The sequence below is a fragment of the Aptenodytes forsteri genome, unplaced genomic scaffold, assembly GCF_000699145.1.
Source record: "Aptenodytes forsteri isolate BGI_AS27 unplaced genomic scaffold, ASM69914v1 Scaffold191, whole genome shotgun sequence".
Classification (NCBI taxonomy): Eukaryota; Metazoa; Chordata; class Aves; order Sphenisciformes; family Spheniscidae; genus Aptenodytes; species Aptenodytes forsteri.
Window position 1 is genome coordinate 790,513 of NW_008794630.1, and position 17,816 is coordinate 808,328.

General features: G+C 48.8%; 1 protein-coding gene across 1 annotated transcript in view; it reads right to left on the bottom strand.

Annotated features, from left to right (window-relative positions):
- The window catches only part of LOC103894096 (exocyst complex component 1), a 29,038-nt gene extending 16,975 nt beyond the window's left edge, over window positions 1-12,063 (bottom strand). The window contains 5 exon segments of the mRNA XM_009273413.1: window positions 543-770; window positions 5,208-5,401; window positions 6,184-6,343; window positions 10,452-10,579; window positions 11,946-12,063. Of these exon segments, the coding sequence (XP_009271688.1) occupies window positions 543-770; window positions 5,208-5,401; window positions 6,184-6,343; window positions 10,452-10,579; window positions 11,946-12,063 (828 nt within the window).
- Between the last annotated feature and the right edge of the window lie 5,753 nt (window positions 12,064-17,816).

Genomic DNA, 17,816 nt, shown 5'->3' on the forward strand with positions numbered 1-17,816 from the left:
AGGAAGAAAGCAACTGCCCTCAGTGACAAGTGCTTCCCACAAGTAACCCCACAAACCAGACATAAGTACGCCTGGAATTTGAAGGCACCAGGCTGAGAGGGTCTCAGTTCTTTGGGTGCAAGGGTAAAAGCACTGCCCCAGCAGCCTCTGGGCAGCATGTAAGAAGGTCCCAAAGCTGATAGTGAAAGGCAGACCACAGCATCCCAAGTGAAAGGCTGCAGAGCTGCGTTTGGAAGGTCCTTGGCATTACGTGATTTGAGGCTCATCTTGCCCATGGAAAGGACTTTCAAGGACCCCTCTTACAGCCCTGGACCACAGTGAGGGTACTGCACATCATGTCTGCTGCTGGTCTACCTGTACTCCATCCCAGCTGTGTGGCTGTCCTTATATTATTAAGACAACAAAGTCCCTCATTTCTGGGCCAGAGAAGCTCTGTAGCCTTTGCAGACAGACAATAGTTTTCAGAGAGTTTGAGGCTCACTGAAATTTTTTTCTAATAGATGCAACAGGCTGAAGATTTATGTCTTTGCAAATCCATGTACCGTAAGGAAGAGGATCTCATCCATCAGCCTTGTCTTGTTGGAAACGATGCGATGCAGCAAGGAGTTTTCCCTGTGGATGTGGTCCATCTGCTGCTTCACGCTTCCCAGTAACTCATCGTAGATCTGCAAGGTCTCCTCCACTCTGGCCACCTCTGCCAGGGCCTCGTCAATGGAGCTCATCAGCTGTGTCACCCGCTTCTCAGAAGAGATAATAGCTCTAAGGTTGGCCTGTGAAATGGAGAAACAGAGGGCTTCAGCACTGTAGCAGGGACTGATCACCACCATCTCAGAGCCAAATATCCTGACCTTCGCTCTCCCAAGTCAAAGCAGAGACCCTGTCATTATAACGTGCAAGGTGCTGTTATAATTGCAGCTGTCCTGCATCACTACCTGCACAAGGTCAATGTCTTATCTTTGCACTTGGCTAAACTCTGTGTATCAGTAACCATCTGCAAGTCCCAAGTGCCGGGGTAGAACAAAACCCTTCCCTGAGCAAGGTGTACGCTCAGAGGACTTTCGTCTGCCACAGCAAAGAGGTTACTGCGGAGTCGCCGGGCAAATCCAACCATAAGCAGAACACAGTCTTTGTAGGTTTGGAGAGGGTACCAAGCCCTGCTGGCTTCTGCACCCCGCTTTTCCCTCTGTGCACTAGGGAAGTCCCAAGTGGACACTACATGGAGTCTCCAACCCTCCATCTCCACAACTGGTGAAGTCCCCTGAGGATCTCGGTGTCCATCCCACAATATTTGTAAGGAAACATGCCAGCTTTGAGGCACTGGCCATTTCTGTCTAGCTCTAACGCATTTATGCAGACCATGGCCATGCCAAGTGCCTGTCACAGCACATTTAGCACAGCTCCGGGCATTGCCACTGCTGCCAGGGTGTTACCCAGCTGAGCTGCTCTGGCAGTGGAATTAATAAACAGTTAAATCATGCATGAGACATGCACATATATATGTGTCTAATATAGAAACTGAAGGCACAATTTGCCTAGGGAGGTCTCAGGCATTTGTTTTGACGGGTGGTAGAGATATAACGGCGTGTTAATTGCTGCTGACAAGCTCTGCTAGAGATTAACTGCTTCCAAATGTTAATTGTATCGTTTTCAGGGCCTATGTACCATGCGAGATATCAAAGAAAACAATCAATAGACACGGGCCTGGGAGGCATGAGGCTTCCAGACTGCTATTTTTCTCTCCATTAATAAAGCTTTTAAAGAAGTTTGTCTTTTCTGATATTTCAATTATCTGATGTCTTTTTCATTAAATGAAGAACAACAGCAGAAGTATCTGCACCCTCCATTATGCCCTGCGCTTGGCTCGCCGGTGGGAAATGACAGGAGGAAGAGAAGCACAGTCTTGTCAACCCAAGTCAGGTTACTGTGGCTTGGACCTACCCTGTGCTCCGAATTAGGAATGTGTCTGAAAGCACGGTAGATGCTGGGCATCTACAGTCCCTGTGTTAAGGACTTTCTCTTCTTCAAGCTCCACCTGCATTGCTATCGGGATAAAAATGAGCCGGCCGCTCCAGCTCTAGAGGTGGTACATGCAGGACAAGATGCTGGAGCAGCACGGAGGTGCTCCTGAAATGTGTGAGAGCCACTCTTCAATGTGGCTGGGCGGCTTCGGTCTCGCTGGCGAAGCATGGATTACACTCTCCTGTGACAAAGGTAGTGCCATTTTGGGAAAGTGGGGGAGAAAGGACTGTGGGGAATGACTTCGGATGTAGGCAGATTCACAAAGGATCTGGAAAGGTCAGAGGAATTCTGTAGAAAAGAAAAGTCTGATATCATAGCAAACACAGCAAAGCATCTCTATCAAAGGGAACAGATGCAACTACCACGCTGCAAAGTGATGCAGCTTTCCCACAGGGAGCCCAGTGACGGCAGGGAAGGCAGAGGTTTCATTTGCCAGCAGGCTCAGCAGTCAGATTTGAAGCAGGGCATGCTAATGCACGCAGATACTCATCTCCAAAAGCACCAAGGATGCTAAGCGAATGCTCCTTTTGCCCGGAGCCCAACCAGCCTATGCAGGCTGGCGCGAGGGACCTGCGAGGGAGCAAACAGCCCCGCTCCCGGACTGCTGCTTTCCAGCCGCACGCCAGGGACCCTGGCCCGCGGCCACAGGCTCTGCCCGGAGCTTCACATTTTATTAAATGTTCCTAAATTACAGCCATAAACCTCCCACAAGCCTGTCACCGCCGCGCCTTCTGATTGTCTTGTTAGGGCTTAACAGACCCACGGGGGTTTGCTTAGAGCAAAGCATCACCGGTGACATTGGCAGGGCAACTGCTGGCAGAAAGGGCTCTCCGGAGAACCGCCGCTCGGGTAAGGGTAATAACTCTCCCGCTGGAGGCGGCACGAAGCCGCCAGGAGCTGCCTGCGTTTCAGCGGGTGCTGGGATCCTGCAAGTACGTAGGAATACCAATGTAAAAATCAGAGCTCACGGCCTCCCAGGTGCCCTGGCTGTGCTTTCCTTCCCTCCGAAGCAGATAAGTGCTTTCTTGCTGTTGGTGCAGTGTTTCGCGACCCCCAGAAGAGATGGGTTAGCAGAGGGTGATTAGTATTGTAAGAGGAGGACAAGGTGTTACCACTGGGATGTGGGGAAAAACATTTAAATATATGCATGTGCTAGTCTAACTTGCTGGTATTAATAATTAATATCATAGATTAAACCTTAGAAATAGAAACATCTCATTAATTAATAGTATTAGCAATAAGTGACATTTATTCATTAGAGGGCATTAAAATAATGTATTCAACAGCACCTTTCATCTCAAAGAACTTAATAGAGATTTATTAGTTACTCTCATAGGATATTTTACAGCTGGGAAACAGTCGCAAAGTGCCTGTACGACTTGCTAAGAGCAAGCAGGAGCAGACCTCGGGAGTTTGGTCTTCCAGATTAACTACTAAGTTTCCAAGTGTAATAAGTCATATATAAATACAAACTGGGAACACAGCAAATACTGGAGCTAAAGGAGGTTGGATTTAGAGTTTGTGGTTTCTCATATGTTTTAGGATATTTCCTTTGGCTTTTTTTTTTCCCCTTTGTTCTTCAGCTACCTACGCATAAAATCCTAGCACCAGATATATTAGCATAACATAAATGCTCAGAGCAGCTATCTCATTATTTTGCTCCAGCACTCAAAGAAACAAGTTACCCTCTGCAGGAATGCAATAAAATACAGCAACTCTAATAAAGTAAATAAAGCTCACTAGTCTGAAAATAATGTGTGCCTTCTTCATTGGCCCTTTCTACTACAGTTTATCTTTTACTTTTTATCTCTTTCCAGCTCGGTTTCATTTTCTCCTCTTTTGCTTCTCCCTAGCTGCTGCTTTTCCTTCTGTAGGGATCACTGTTGGCCCTTTCCTTTTCTTCCAGGCACCCCTGCCTGTCAGACCACCCTTTCTGCTCTTCATCACCCCCAACTTTTTACATGCACATTCATCCCATCCCTCCCTACTCAGCAGCCTTTATCCTTCCTTACCCAGCTTTTCTCTGTTCTCCCCTTCCTGAGGTGACTCATGTGCCTGTGCTCAAGTTAAAAAAAAAAAAACCCAAACAAACTGAAATAACAGGAATTTTTGATGTATCTGTGATGGCCCTCATGGCAATGGGGCAGGACCCGTCCCCACTGCTTCTGCACGTCCTGCTTGCGGATGGCCACGCTGGACCAGGCACGCCATGAGCTGCAGACCTGGCTGTGGATTTGGCAGGAGCCTGGGGAGCTCTCAGTGCCCCGAGGTGTCTGGCAGGCTAACCCTCCCCGTGGGACACCCGGCCCCGTGCAGACAGGGAGGGGAAGACACACAGCATGGGCATCGTCACCACGTTTTCCCCTTGGGAAAGTTCCTGTAAATCACTTCCAGATGTGGTTAAGGCTGTGGGATTGCTCAAGATCGCTGCTGACCACTGACCTGGCCGGAGGCACAGTTTGTAGACCCAGCAGTAAGGGCCAGAGGCAATGCCCTAAGACAAATTTCTTCTGCACTGGTTATTACAGAAACGATGGTCCTAATTCACACTGCTTGGGACACAGAGACCTTCTGCACAATGTGAAGGAGATCTTGGAGCTCCCCAGTCTCATCCACCTCCCTCAGCCAGCCCCAGAGCACCCCACTTCATTTTGCCCCGCAGTTAGACCCTTACCCGTCCTTGCGCTGCCCCCAGAAATTATAATCCCTCACAGCTACACGTCCGCGTGCAGCTGGGCTCCGTATCCTTCCCTGCAGCTGGGTCTGTGCCACTATTTTGTTTTACTCCTTTGCAAAACTGACAGTGGGCTTCATCTGCCCCGAGTTGGTCAGTCACCGCGTTCATCGGAGAGACACCACGCAAGCCAATGTCTAAGGCCAGTTAAGCTCATCAGAAGCAGACATTTGTGCCTGCCAGGCTGCAGCTATTTGTTTAGCCCCTGCAAGGGGCAGGCAGCCCCACGATAGTGCATGGTGGGACAAACACTGACCCTCGAGAGGGGAGCAGCAGTGTCCTCCTGACTTGCACGTGAGATGCCTTTTGAGCTGAAGTAGCACAACACCGAGATGACTTTCTCTCAAGTGCTCACAGCAAGTGAAAGAGCTGCCGATACCCAGAGACTCAGTCCAGTGCCCCTGCAGGCCAGGCACCTTCTTTTCAGTTGAGTCACAGCCCTTGGCCCCCTTACCTCATTCAGCACATGGAGATTGTTGCTTAGCTGCTCTGCAAAGGCCACGGAGTTGTTCACAAGGGGCTTGTACTCCTCCATCAGCTTCAACACATCAGCAGCTTCCTTCGGTGTCATCTCCTGGTATGCGCTGAGCTCCTCCTGGCTCTCAGTCTCTGCAGTGTCCTTCCTGTCTTCTTGGGGCCTTTGTCTCCCTGCATGGACAGGAGGAGACGTGGAGATGGCCAAAGCTTTCTAGCTATGTCATTTTATTAGCCCTGCTAATATTAGCGCCAGGGGTCCCATCGAATCCGAGTGACATGAGTCCAGTGGTCTCAGTCTCTTGGTCAGTTAGAATAAGATCACAGCATGGAGCAAAGAAAGATGTGGATGGGATAAAGGGTCAGCTTTGAAAGAGGGACAAAACGGACATTCGAAACTTAATTTGAGCTCTGGTTGCGTTTTTACTTGCTCACCTCTCTAGGATCGTGTGTTGGGGCATGTTGATATTTGTTATACAAAGCTGAGACATTCATTTCAAAGATGAACAGTCTTCTTCTGATCAAATATACTGATAGTCATGTGTTGTAGAGCAAAATATATTTTTATATTCATATATGTCTGTATTTCTTGATATACTGCTGGGGAATGTTACCAGGCAGGCAGCCAGTCTTCCCCCCGGCCTGACATTTCCAACACTTTACTGCTCGCCTTCCCCAACCCAGAGTGCAGGTAGCATCTCTGGAGATAAGATAAACTGTCCATCTATTTTCCTTCCCAGCCTAGCACTGCAAGAGTCAGTGGATAAATCAGGTGGCTGTGCCTCCAGATACACAAAACATGGATCCTCCTGCTTCCCTCTCACTGGTACCCACCCCAGCCTCTCCTGTCATCCACATTCACTGTTTGAAATTTATTCACCTTCTGTTCCTAAAGCGATGATAGTGATGATGCAAAAAACCCACACCACTCTGAGCGTGACAAGGAAACTAATTGCCTTCCGCTGCATAGGAGGGGACATTCACAAATGGGATAGAGCTGGCACGGAATCGGTGGTTCAGCTTCCACAAGCATCTGATAAAGGTTTTCTTCTCATCAAAGCTGCTAGCAGTCCACTTGTAAACCTTATTGAACTGCAGATCAAAATCCAGGCTTGCCTAGATGTCAAGAGTTAATTACCACATCAATTAGATGCCACTTGCCACACCACACGCACTCAGCACAGGTTTGCAGCACATTTTAATGGCAGGCGCTGAATGTTGTGAAAACACCTTGTGCACCAGGAGGAATCACACCTCCTGGTTGAAGGAGGGAAGGAGACGCACATCTACGCTGCAGTTTCAAGCTTTGGGCTTTTCAGTGGCCCCAGGAAGCCACGTTGTGAACGGAGACTAGCACAGGGCTTAGATGTTAGAGGAGAGAGCTCTGCCTGCACAGGCAGCCCCTTCAACCAGAGGGATGATCCTGAGAGCTCCCTGAGACCACCTAGCAAAAAGCCCGGCTGGCATATGCTGGGAAGGTGACCCCAGGGAGACCAGTGCTACCGGCTGATGACTAGACTGGTTTTGGTGGAGCTGCACGGGTATAGTCAGACTCAGATCTGATGAAGGGCTAAAATGGGCTATTGCGTCCAACATCCCCACACCACCTGATGCGATGGACACCGACTGTACCATACCCAGGGTAACCGTTGTCAGAAGTTTGATTTGAAGTCTTTCAATCCATGAATTCCCTGACAAGCTCTGTATTTCCAAGCTGACAGCAGGCGATTCCTCTAGTTAACAGCAAATCCTCCTTCGTGTTTCTTTCCTGCAGATACAGACATCTTTCCCTGGACTTCTGCTGCTATCCCAGAGCAACTGGGTAGGATTTGAGAGGTATGTTCATGGCACTTGGCAAGTAATCATAGGCATGATGAAAACACTGAAAATAAAAGGATGTACAGCAATTCTGACCCTAGATATGGACACCAGGACACCCACAGTGGGTCAGACCAAGCAATCAACCAGTCCCAGTGTCCTGATCCAGCACCCTGATTTCTTTTCAGATTATATAAATCCCTCACCTTTTACTGCAGGTTTTGGGAGATGAACGCTGATGAATTTTGCCAGTGGCCAGTGGCAGATGCTTGGGAGAAAAAGCATTCAGAGGGCAAGTCTGGAGTTATATTGCCTTCAGGATTCTCTGCCAGCCTCCAGCAGCCCGTGATCCAGCAGCTTGCTGAGCCAGAGGTTGCATCCACAGCACTGTGTTTAACAGCCCTTGAAGGACCTACTGTCCCTGATTTCCTCTAGTGGTTTTTTGAACTTATTCATAGCGTTGGCATCTACAGCATCCTGTGGCAATAAGCTCTGCAGTGTAATGATATGCTGGATGAGAAAGCTCAAATCAACCGGAGTTAAGCATTTGGGGTAAGCCCAGCACCCACCCTGCCTCCCGCTGCAGATATTCCCCTCTGCAATCCTCACCCAACCTGAAATCTCAAACCTCTCTTCACTCAGAATTGGGAACACCCAGACAAAACCCAGAAACAGGCTTCCACAAGCTCAGACCTGAAATCCCCCCAGCAGCACTGTGGTGTCACGCGTGCTTCACCTGGCATGTCCCAGCGGCCCCATTTCCCGGCAGGGGAAGGCCACCTGAGGTAATGGGAGCGTGGACTGGAAGAAAAGCACCCTTGGCATTTCCCCATGTTGTTTTCATCCCTGTAAGTGTCAATAGCTCTACATCTATCTATGCCCAAAGGACGTAGTCTCATGGAGGGGGAACTCCAGCCACAGGAGACTTAGTATTTGCCACTAAGTGATATACAGGTGGAGACAATAAGGGAGGTTGCTGAACTAGGAACATCCCACAGAAAGAAACTCCTTCCTGCACCATCTCATTAGCTCTGTGGCACAGCCTGATCTCATCTTCTGGAGAACTTAGAAGCCGCACTTATAATTATTGATACTAATCATCATAACAGACATAGGGTTTATAAGGATTGATGCAGTGCTACGATGCTTTAAGGGTTGCTTTCTAAACACCTTGAAGCAATACATCATGCCCCCGCATTGCTTTGTAGGCTTGATAGCAGCCCCTGCAACGGCACAGAGCAGTGATGTCTGGGGGAGGAATTTGCAGTGCGCGTGGCTTATAGCATGCCTTATGAGGAGCTATTAAAGCAGGGAGGCATCCGTTAATCGCTTCATAAATATTAATATTGTTTTGGTCAAGGGAGCTGTAGCTTTAAGCACCGCTGGACTTGCAGTGTCAGGACGTCGCTGGTGCCAGGGAACAGAGGGCTTCCCAGCGCACCAGAGCAGACCTGACAACCAAGCCCTTGCTGTGTGTACTGAATATCGACCCACGAGCCGCGGTTTGCCTGTAGCCGGTACGATCTGCCAAGCAACAGAGAGCTCCTGTTTTGACTTCCATGGACCTGCCAAGCCATGCAACAGGGAGGGGCTGTGCTGGCTGGAGCACTGGGCTGCACTGGGGAGCTTGCCTCCATGGTGGGACCCTGAGAGATGTCAACACATCCTGGCTGCAGCCTACTGCTTCAGCCTCTCCTCTGCCTGGGGACCTTGTGCAGCAGCTTCAGCTGGTGAGTAGATCCCATTTTAGGAATGATACGGACAATTCCCGCTGCCTGCATTCAAGAAAGATCAATTCAGCCAGGAAGAGGCAAGGAAGAGGGCTCCAGGCATGATAAAGGGAAGAGAGAAGTCAACACAGAAGAGGAGACTAAGGGGTCAGTCTGCTTAGCCTGCCAGAAGGAAGGTTAATAGGGGCAATCTAAAATAAATCTGCAAAGGAGAAGAGCTCTTTAACCTAAAGGACAGCCATGGCACAAGCGCAAACGGGGATGATGCGGGTAGGAATACAGGCTCGGAGTCATAAGAAGGCTTTCGGCATCGGGACAACCAAGTTCGCTATTTGCCTCCCAGTAGGAGAGGCTTCAAAAATACACCAAAACTTTAATAGTAGAGATCAGTTTTAAGATCAGTTCTCATTGGGATGGCAAGTGAGGGGGAAAGGACTGAAAATCCTGGAGGTATCTTGTAATCCTAACTCCTCAGGAGCCAAAGCAGTTTAGAAGACTTGGTGGAGCCAGGCTCATCTGCTAGAGGAAAGCTCAGGCAGGATGAAAGCATGTATTTCCTTGTGCGTGGGAAAATGTAAAAGACAGTGAGATATCAGTTCAGTTCTACCCATAGGATCAAGATGCCCTGCAAACCTGCAAATGTGATTTTCCTCTCAGACATGCTGTGCAGATGTACTTTATTTGTCCTGGATGTAGAACTGGAAAGCTGTTCTTTTTCTCATTTATTTCTATGCTTGTGAAAATCCAGGCACCTTGCCAAAGCCCCTGGAACATTCACATTAATAAAAAAACTAATTATAACAACTTTAACAACACTCTGCCAGTGCCAGCAGCAGAAAGGGAATATCTTGTCCATGCTTTCTTTCCCAAAAACCTTAACGTCACCCTAAAAGCGTAGACTCACGCTGAGTCCAGGTATCTATAATCCTTCTTTCAGTTAATGCCTCCATTTAATCTTTAAATACCCTATGCAAATGTCTGTCAAGAAGGTTTGTCAACATGGATCGACAGATGGGCCTGACAATGTGTTCTGCAAATGCTGGAGACCTGACAAGAGCAGTGCTTTGCAGCCCATCTCTCTAGCCTCTGAGGGTTGCTGCAAAGAGCTTCAGGAGGTCCTCTGCCAGAGGGATAAGGAGAGTTTGCCCACTGATTTTGATGGAAGCTGTGTCCCTGCAGCGGTCACCCACTCGCTGCTCACCCTGGTCAGGTATTTGGCCAGCCTGACATTTCCTAACTTAGGGAGGGATGTCTCAGGAGGGAGGAAATCACTCCAGCCTCAGCATCCTGGGCACAGGCATCTCCCTGGAAGAGATGAGGGAAACGAGAAGTCCAAAAGCACTGATGTAGGATGGAGGAACCATCCAGGGAGAGACCCCAGTTCACCATACTCTAGGAAACAGCTCTGAGGGAAGGCAGAAGGCTTTTATATTTTTTTGATGGTGGTTGTTTCCTCAAAATTAGTGTCATTCAGGCTGGTTCAGTCCTATATTAGAAATCACACACACGCACACACACACCACCCGCTGCTCTTCCCACCATCTAAACGTATGGGCTGAGCTCCGGAGGACCCGAATCCCCCTATGGATCCTGGCCTGTGTCTCTCTAGCTTCATATTCATATCTCTCCCCTATGATCAGTTCTGCCCTTTGCTGCAGAAGGAAAATCAATCCTACGTGATTGAGAGTCTTTCCATCTACCAGCTTCAGCTCTGCTAAAGGCCACCTGTAGGCTAACTTGTACTCCTCTCCTCAGTCTACCTTGACCTGCACCAGAAATGGCTGCATTGGCCTAAAGGTGTCCACTGAGGATGAGGGACAGAAAAAAAACAACCAACCTACAATATTATTGTTAGCCCAGTGCACAACAGTTCAGTGTGAGCGGACAGGTACAGATGGACACACAGACACTGATTTTGCACTGTGGCTGTATGGAGAGATGCTACAGGGTTTCTACTGACTTTTCTCTTCATTGAGTATTTACATATGGGAAGTGCTCGCCAGGGTCTAATCCAGAGTACTTTGAAGTCTATGGAGGGATTCCCAATAATTTCAATGAGTTTTAAACCAGGCCATTGTGCTCTACGCAAGGCATAAGTAATATTTCAGCAAGAGCAAATGTGACGGGAACAGGGCGCCCTAGTGCAATAAGATTTATGGTAGTTACATACCATATTGCTGGCCCTACAACAGGGTCCAAAAGCACTGCACTGTTTGACTGATACCCACACTAACATATCCCATCAAAAATGAATACCAGCGCCAATTAGTTTACTGTCACCTCTTGGTTCATCTGGGAGGTGCTCACTGTACATCGTTCTGGCTATTATAATTTAGATCTCCCATATGAGCTAGATATCTCCAGAAAGCTGACAGGGACAGTTCCAGGGGTAACTCATGTACTTTAGATGCTACTTATAGGGTGGCTACATCATCCCTTGGAGATATTCCTCCTGCCCTCCATTGACAACAGAGGAACTTGAAGCACATCATTTAGGTAAACACTATGGCTAAGTCTGTCAGAAATCAATCCTGTAGTAGGTGACTACGCTGTCTAGAAGCTTATTGGCAGGAAAGTCGCTCCCCTGTAAGTTTGTCAAAAAAATCTATGCTAACAACTTCTCAGGAGTGATGGAGCAACTGGAAAAGCACAGACCAAAGGAGACGTAAAATTTCCCAAAGCACTTGCACCTTTGGATCCTAATCAAATAGCTATGTACTCCTGAAATGCCTGGGTACTGTTAAAACTTTCACCAAAACTATGGAGAGACAGAATGAGGCTGTAATGCCGTGTCATGTTAGAATGGTTTGTTGCTGACCTCTAATGACAGATTTGATGCAAATGGTAAAAAAAATAATCTTACATTGGTGGAGGGAGCAATCCTGCAGACCCCGGCTCTCTCTAGCCAGCTAAAGATCGTCCAACATTCAAGAGGGAACTTGTGCTTTTGTTGCCAGCTCTTGACATGCTGTACTGACATGGCACAGCTCCTATCTTTGGATTAAGATTTCCTTCATTTAATCTTAAAATACAGCATTCCAAATAGTGGTCCTACCTCTTCTCCCAAATGAGGAAAAGAGCCATCAGAGACCAAACTCTCTGACCAGAGCTGCAAGAAACCTTCCTGGATTTGCAACTCAACTTCTCTCCCAGTCCCCCGGGGTTCTCACCCACAACACAGAGAATGGACATCTTCTTCCCTGTATTCCGGACACGAACGGTTTCCAGCAGCCTCTTTTTCTGTGGGTTGCATGCATCTTTTTCCAGCGAGCTCCAAAGAGAAGCCATGGTGATACCTGAACGCAACGGCAAGCGGTAGCTGCGTGTGCCTCCCGCTGATGCTCGCGGTCACCGCAGGCTGCGCGGCACCTCCTGTGAAACACAAACAGGCTGGAGAGATGATCCACACGCAAGCTCCTGGCACACAGGTAAAATGCATCACCCCCACACTGATTTCATCTCTGTTGTCTTGCAGACAGCATGAGTGTTAAGCAATTGTTGTAGACTTGAGGCCAGAAGGGCCTTTTATAATCAGCTGGTCTGAATTCCTGCCCAGTGCAAGCAAGACATGCCAGTGCATCCAGCCCAGTAAGGCTACAACAAAACTTTCCTAATTTCATCAAAAAACCCTCCTTTTTGGTTCTAACTCAGCATAGTGTCTTGAGCAACAGGATCATGTCCACGGGCAGGTGAAACAGGTTAGCAGCTACAAGCAAGCCATTGCCTGATTATTTTTGTTGGCCCACGTTGTTTCAGCACTTACAGCTCAAGAAATCACCCTCCTGGGTCACACAACGCAATGTTCAAACTGAGCTGGGGTGCAGCTCAGCACGGGATGGACAAACGTAACCGTGCAAGTCAGTGCTGCAAAAAAAGAAGCCCACCTCCACTTTGGGAGCTCAGCTCGGGGCTATCCTGCCCCTTGGAGATCCCAGGGGCTTTAGCTTAGCAGGAATGCACAGCAACCCTCCGAGGGCAGATCGACTTGCCAGTCCAGCCGCCTTGCCAACCTTGTGCCATGCTGAGCAGCCCAAGCATGCAGAGACACAACTCACTGAACCGTGGGTGATGCTGGAGCCCTGCAGGAGTGAAAGCAGAGCCCTGGCTGTGGACGGGGCTCAGAGGGGCTCACAGGGTTGCAGTGTGGGCATGGAGGGGAAGGCAGGCGGCTCACTAAGCCATCTGCCTTGCAGGAGGTGTTGTGCTGTCTCTCCCATGCCGAGACTGTGTGGGGCTGGAAATGCACAGCCTCTGCGACCTCCCTGGCCACATCCTGCCACCACAGCCTGCACCCACCTTGCTGTGCCCTTGTGCTCCCCAAATCTCTCCTCCATTGCCCTGGGCTGTGCCCTGCTCAGCAGCTCTCGCCACTGCGGACCCCCAGCTGCTCTTCCTTCCTCCTTGGCTGACAGCTCTGGGATTCCCCGCTCCCTCCTCGGTCCCCTAAAAGACTCATTTTTGGAGAAATAGCAGGGGGAGAGGGGCCTCAGGCCACCACTGCTTCCCCCCCTCCCCTTCTGTCCCCAGTTGCCCTCCCATGAGTCCCCATCTGGTCTCCTGCAGCCATGCAGACCAGGGCAGATGCTTCCCCAAAATGGCTGGCTTGCCTTCCCGAGCCCCCTGCCTCGGTCCCTGGGGCTCAGACCCACGAGCAGCAGAGAGAAAGTACCCAATGCAGAGCGTGAAAGCGCTCGCAGGTTTCACATGCTTGCCGACTCATTAGCAAATCAATATTAAAAGCCAGCAGCTCCTAAACTCCCAAGGAGACCCCCGCTCTCCCGCTCTTCCGAGCTTCCCTGGCTCCAAGCTAATCAGCTAATTAACCTGAAAGGAGAAGGGGGTAACACAGAGGGAATGGAAAGCCCAGGTGCGGCCTCAGTTACTCCGGTTGAGCCCCTCCTGCAGGCTGCCACGTTTGTATTCCCTGACTATGTGCTGCAAGCAAGCACTTCATGGAAATGTGTGTGCCCTCATGCCTGAGTTCTCCAGCCAGCGGAACAACTGCAAATTTTTTGGTTTCATAGTCTAAGAGGAAACAAACCCCAACTTCTTCTCCCCCTCATTTTGCTTATGTCGCTGAACATGCTTCTCCACGGCCCAAGAATGGCTATGATGTCCATGACTAAAAGTCAGGTAAGGAAATCGCAGTGTCCAGCTTTAAACCATCGCAGCATCTCACGACATTTTGCAAGAGTAACATGACCACCACTTTACAGACGAGGAAAGTGCAGTAAGAAAGCAACCTAATCCAGAGGGCCTCTCCTGGCTGCCTCCTTAAAAGCAACGCTCAAAGCACCACGGGGTCTCAGACACGGGTGCCGCAGGAGAGTCCTGCCTCCGAGTCCAGCCCGCAGAGAGCAAGGGAGACAGCCAACTGCAACCTCTTGAAAGCTCAGCCAAGCTCAGCTCAGTGCTGGGCTGGAACAAAATGACTTGATTCAGTTTGAGGTACGGAAATGCACTGATTCAGGTCAACTCAACGCAAGAAGGAAAGGGTTTGTTTAAATCATCTTAGCGGAAGCCGTGTTTTTTAGCAAGAACGCATTGCTTGTTCACAAACTGCCTTTTTTTTAATCCACAATATTCTTAATGGAAAGTTCTCACACAACTTCCTAATCAGACCTAAGACTCACGGAGATATATTTCCGCTGTAAGTCAAATCCAGCACTGTCAGGGAGGAGATGGCAGTTCATGTCCTGTATGTCAGGCATAAACACTCAGAAACAACCAGCAGTTGTATTACAGCCTTTGATCTAGGTGGTGAGGGAATAAGCAAAGTGGCTACAACTAAAAAGTTGCATTTCATGTAAATATTTTAGTAAGAATTAGGAATAAATAAAAATATAGACTGTAGGAAAATAATAATATTTAGAACACACGCTTTGTTATTGAAATTTACTGGTTGCTCTACAGTGAACTGAAACAAATGAAACCTTCAACAGCTCCCTCCCCATAGTGATGGGGCTTTCAGCTCAGCCACATAGTTAATGAGCTTGAAATCACATCCACAATTATCTAAACTTTTTCTACCATGGCTGTGACCAAAAAAAAAAAAAAAAAAAGAAATTTACTGCTAAAATGATTCTGTCACCGTAGCATCTCTTTGAATGCAGTCCCTCACAGGGTTATCTTGGTTTCTCCATCCCTGTCAGCTTTTCAGTCTCCCTAATGGCATTCACCTCCAGAGGCAGGCAGCATGGCAGCCCGGAGACCCGACCGTCTATACCCACTGTTGCTTTTGAACTCACTAATACATTTATAATAGCACTTGAGCAACAGCTACAGGAAAATGATTGAAAGCCAAAGTAATAGAGGGGTCGCTGCTCCCTGATAAGTTAATGCAGAAAGCACAACACTTTCCGCGAATGTAATTGAAAAGCTGTCTGTAGCAGAGCCAGTTAGCCCCTCCGTTTTCTAGAGACAACCTGTAAGACTTAAAGATCTCAGTGGAACCTTCCTGAAATTTTCCCAGAGGTGCACATCGCGCATCCAGACAGCTGACGGCGAGGAAGAGAGCGTTAGTGAAAGGAAGAGCATTCAAAGACTTTACCGGCCACGTCTTGCTGAGGGTAAATTGGAGGATTTCAGTCGCAAGAAGCCTTAGAACAGGAAACAGTTTGCTGGTAAAATGAAAGCTTTAAGAGAAAAACAGGAAGCCTGAAGAACCTGAGTGAAGCCCGTGAGCCGCCGGCTTGAGGTCAGGGCAGGAAATCCCTCGTGCAAATGCTGCAGAGACCAGGTGCAGCTGGGAGCAAGCAGAGCACCGGAGCAGCTGGAGATGAAGTGGGGTTTGACTAAAAGCAAAGCAAAGTAAAATTGCCCTCTATTTCATTAGAGAGTCGAAGTGCCGAACAGAGAACAACTGTGGTTCAGCCTCTAATCAGATGCTGTCTCCCTAATTCTCCTCCTTTAACAAAGGGTCTCAGAAACCTACAAGATTTAGGAGTCGGACAGGATGCTAATGGCACAGTATGTGCCTTCGGTAAGCAAGATGCATAATCATGATGCATAACTTAGCTTTAAGTGTAAAGAAAGCCTCGTGCTGTTTCCTTGTAACACCTTGGGATACACTTTAGTATTAACCAAAAGCCAGGTCCTGTCGAAGCCGAAGGACCATAGGCATTTGGGGACAGGTATTGGTGCGAGTGCTATCCCGCAAGTAACTGAGGTCCGTGCTGGAGCCAAAAGCAATAATCCAGAGAGGAGCCAGAGTCAGGAGCTCGGAATGAGGATTTGGAGAGCAGCATGGAGAAGCAGTCTCAAGGTCTGGCTGTGGGGCAGCAGGGCAGTAGCTGTGAATGATGCCTTAAGGATCAGGCTCATGGCCCAGGTGGAAGGGTTGGTCCTTCCATCCATCCTTTGTGGTCCTCAGCTGGGGAGGAAGCCTGATATACTCTTTTGGTGGAAATATTTTAGGGGAAATGAGAGCTCTATGTTTGCCTGATCTCTGGAAGTTTCACGGCCATAACCTGAGGAGGGAATGCTCTGGTCCCAGCTCACCTGGGCTTCAGCCTTGGCTTCAGGAACTGTGCCAGTGCAGAAATCTCAGCCTTGAATGTATCTGGGGCTTCAACCATTGACACCTTTGAAGGGTAACAAAGGTAATCGGGCTTTCAGCTGGTGCCAGGAACTGCCTGGGAACCATGTGCCTGGAGTTGAATTGCACAGGGTGACCTTAGCCAGGAAGAAGGCAGACAGAGCCATCTCTGGTGCAGCCTGCATATTGCCTTCACGTTTAGCTTCAGAATCAGGTTTTGCAGCCCTGAATGTGCCCTGTTCCCATTGAGCAATCCCGATCATTCACTGGGAAGCTCTGTCCCAAACCTCTGCACCAGCTTAGGTGTTTTGACGTCATTGACATATACCCACGCCATCCTTCTCTGCCTCAGCATGAATCTAAACTGGCAGAACAAGGGCTTAAAAAGCAACAGTCACTGGGAAGTGGCAATGGTTTAACTGAACTATTCATTTATCAGGTGTTGACGGGTACAGGGGACACTGCGAATCACAGCCCGCGGTGAACTACGGTCATTTCTCCTTCTCCAGCATGTTACAGTGGGGCCATGACTGAGCGCTGGTTAGCTCAGTGAGGTTGTGTAGACTCCGAGTTAACGCCCTGGTGTCATGTCTGGGTGCCAAACATGGCCGAGTAAAGCTGTATCTACACGCCTGCTGTGTTTGGTGCCTTGGAAAAACAACTTAATTTGCGAGCTTCAAGGACATTATGTGCACTCTGGAGGCTAAATTAGGTGGGGCAAGCATTATGGAAAAGAGAAAAATACGATCGCGCCGCACAGCAGGACTGCATTAACACAGTATCATTTACTGCGAGACAGTAAAGATGCTATGCCAGGGCTTCCATACATAACTTCATATTATTTCCATAAACTCGGTCTTCTTAACCTCTTCTCGCTCGTGGAGCGGATTTTCTTCTCTTCCAGCCGGCTGCGCACGCCTTCATTATCATTCAGGGGCGTTACAGGAGCGCAAGGGGGGAAAATGCCTCCCTTGCATTAACACGGTTGAGGAGAAAAACTCGTCCAGACGCCAGCCTGGCACACGAGCCCCGATTCCACTGGGAGCAGGGAGGTGTTTTTAAGACCATCCTGCTTGGCTAAAAGAAAAATTTAGGAATAAAAGAGGAAAGAAGGAGTTAGCATAGGATTTCTGGCTTTACTCAGGCAGTCCTGGGAGCTCACAGAAAGCTGCTCTGTAGCACTGCAGTCTCGGGCACCAGCACCCAGACAGATCACTCCCCTGGATTATTTCCCTTGAGTCTCATGGCTGGTGTAGGCACTGAGGAATCAAAGCTTTTATTTTGAGCGGAGGGTACGTCTAACCTTCTGAAGGCTGGGGAAGAAAAAAAACCCAGACAGACCTTGAGGAAGCCAGTCATTGCTGGTAGGCGTTTCCCTGCCCGCCCGTTGCTGGCATGCGTTTCCCTGCCCGCATCTGCAAACAGGATGAAGCAGCTGTAAGAGTGATGCAAACGACCAATTAATCTCAATTGCTGTAAACTCATAATCCTAAAGAATTACTTT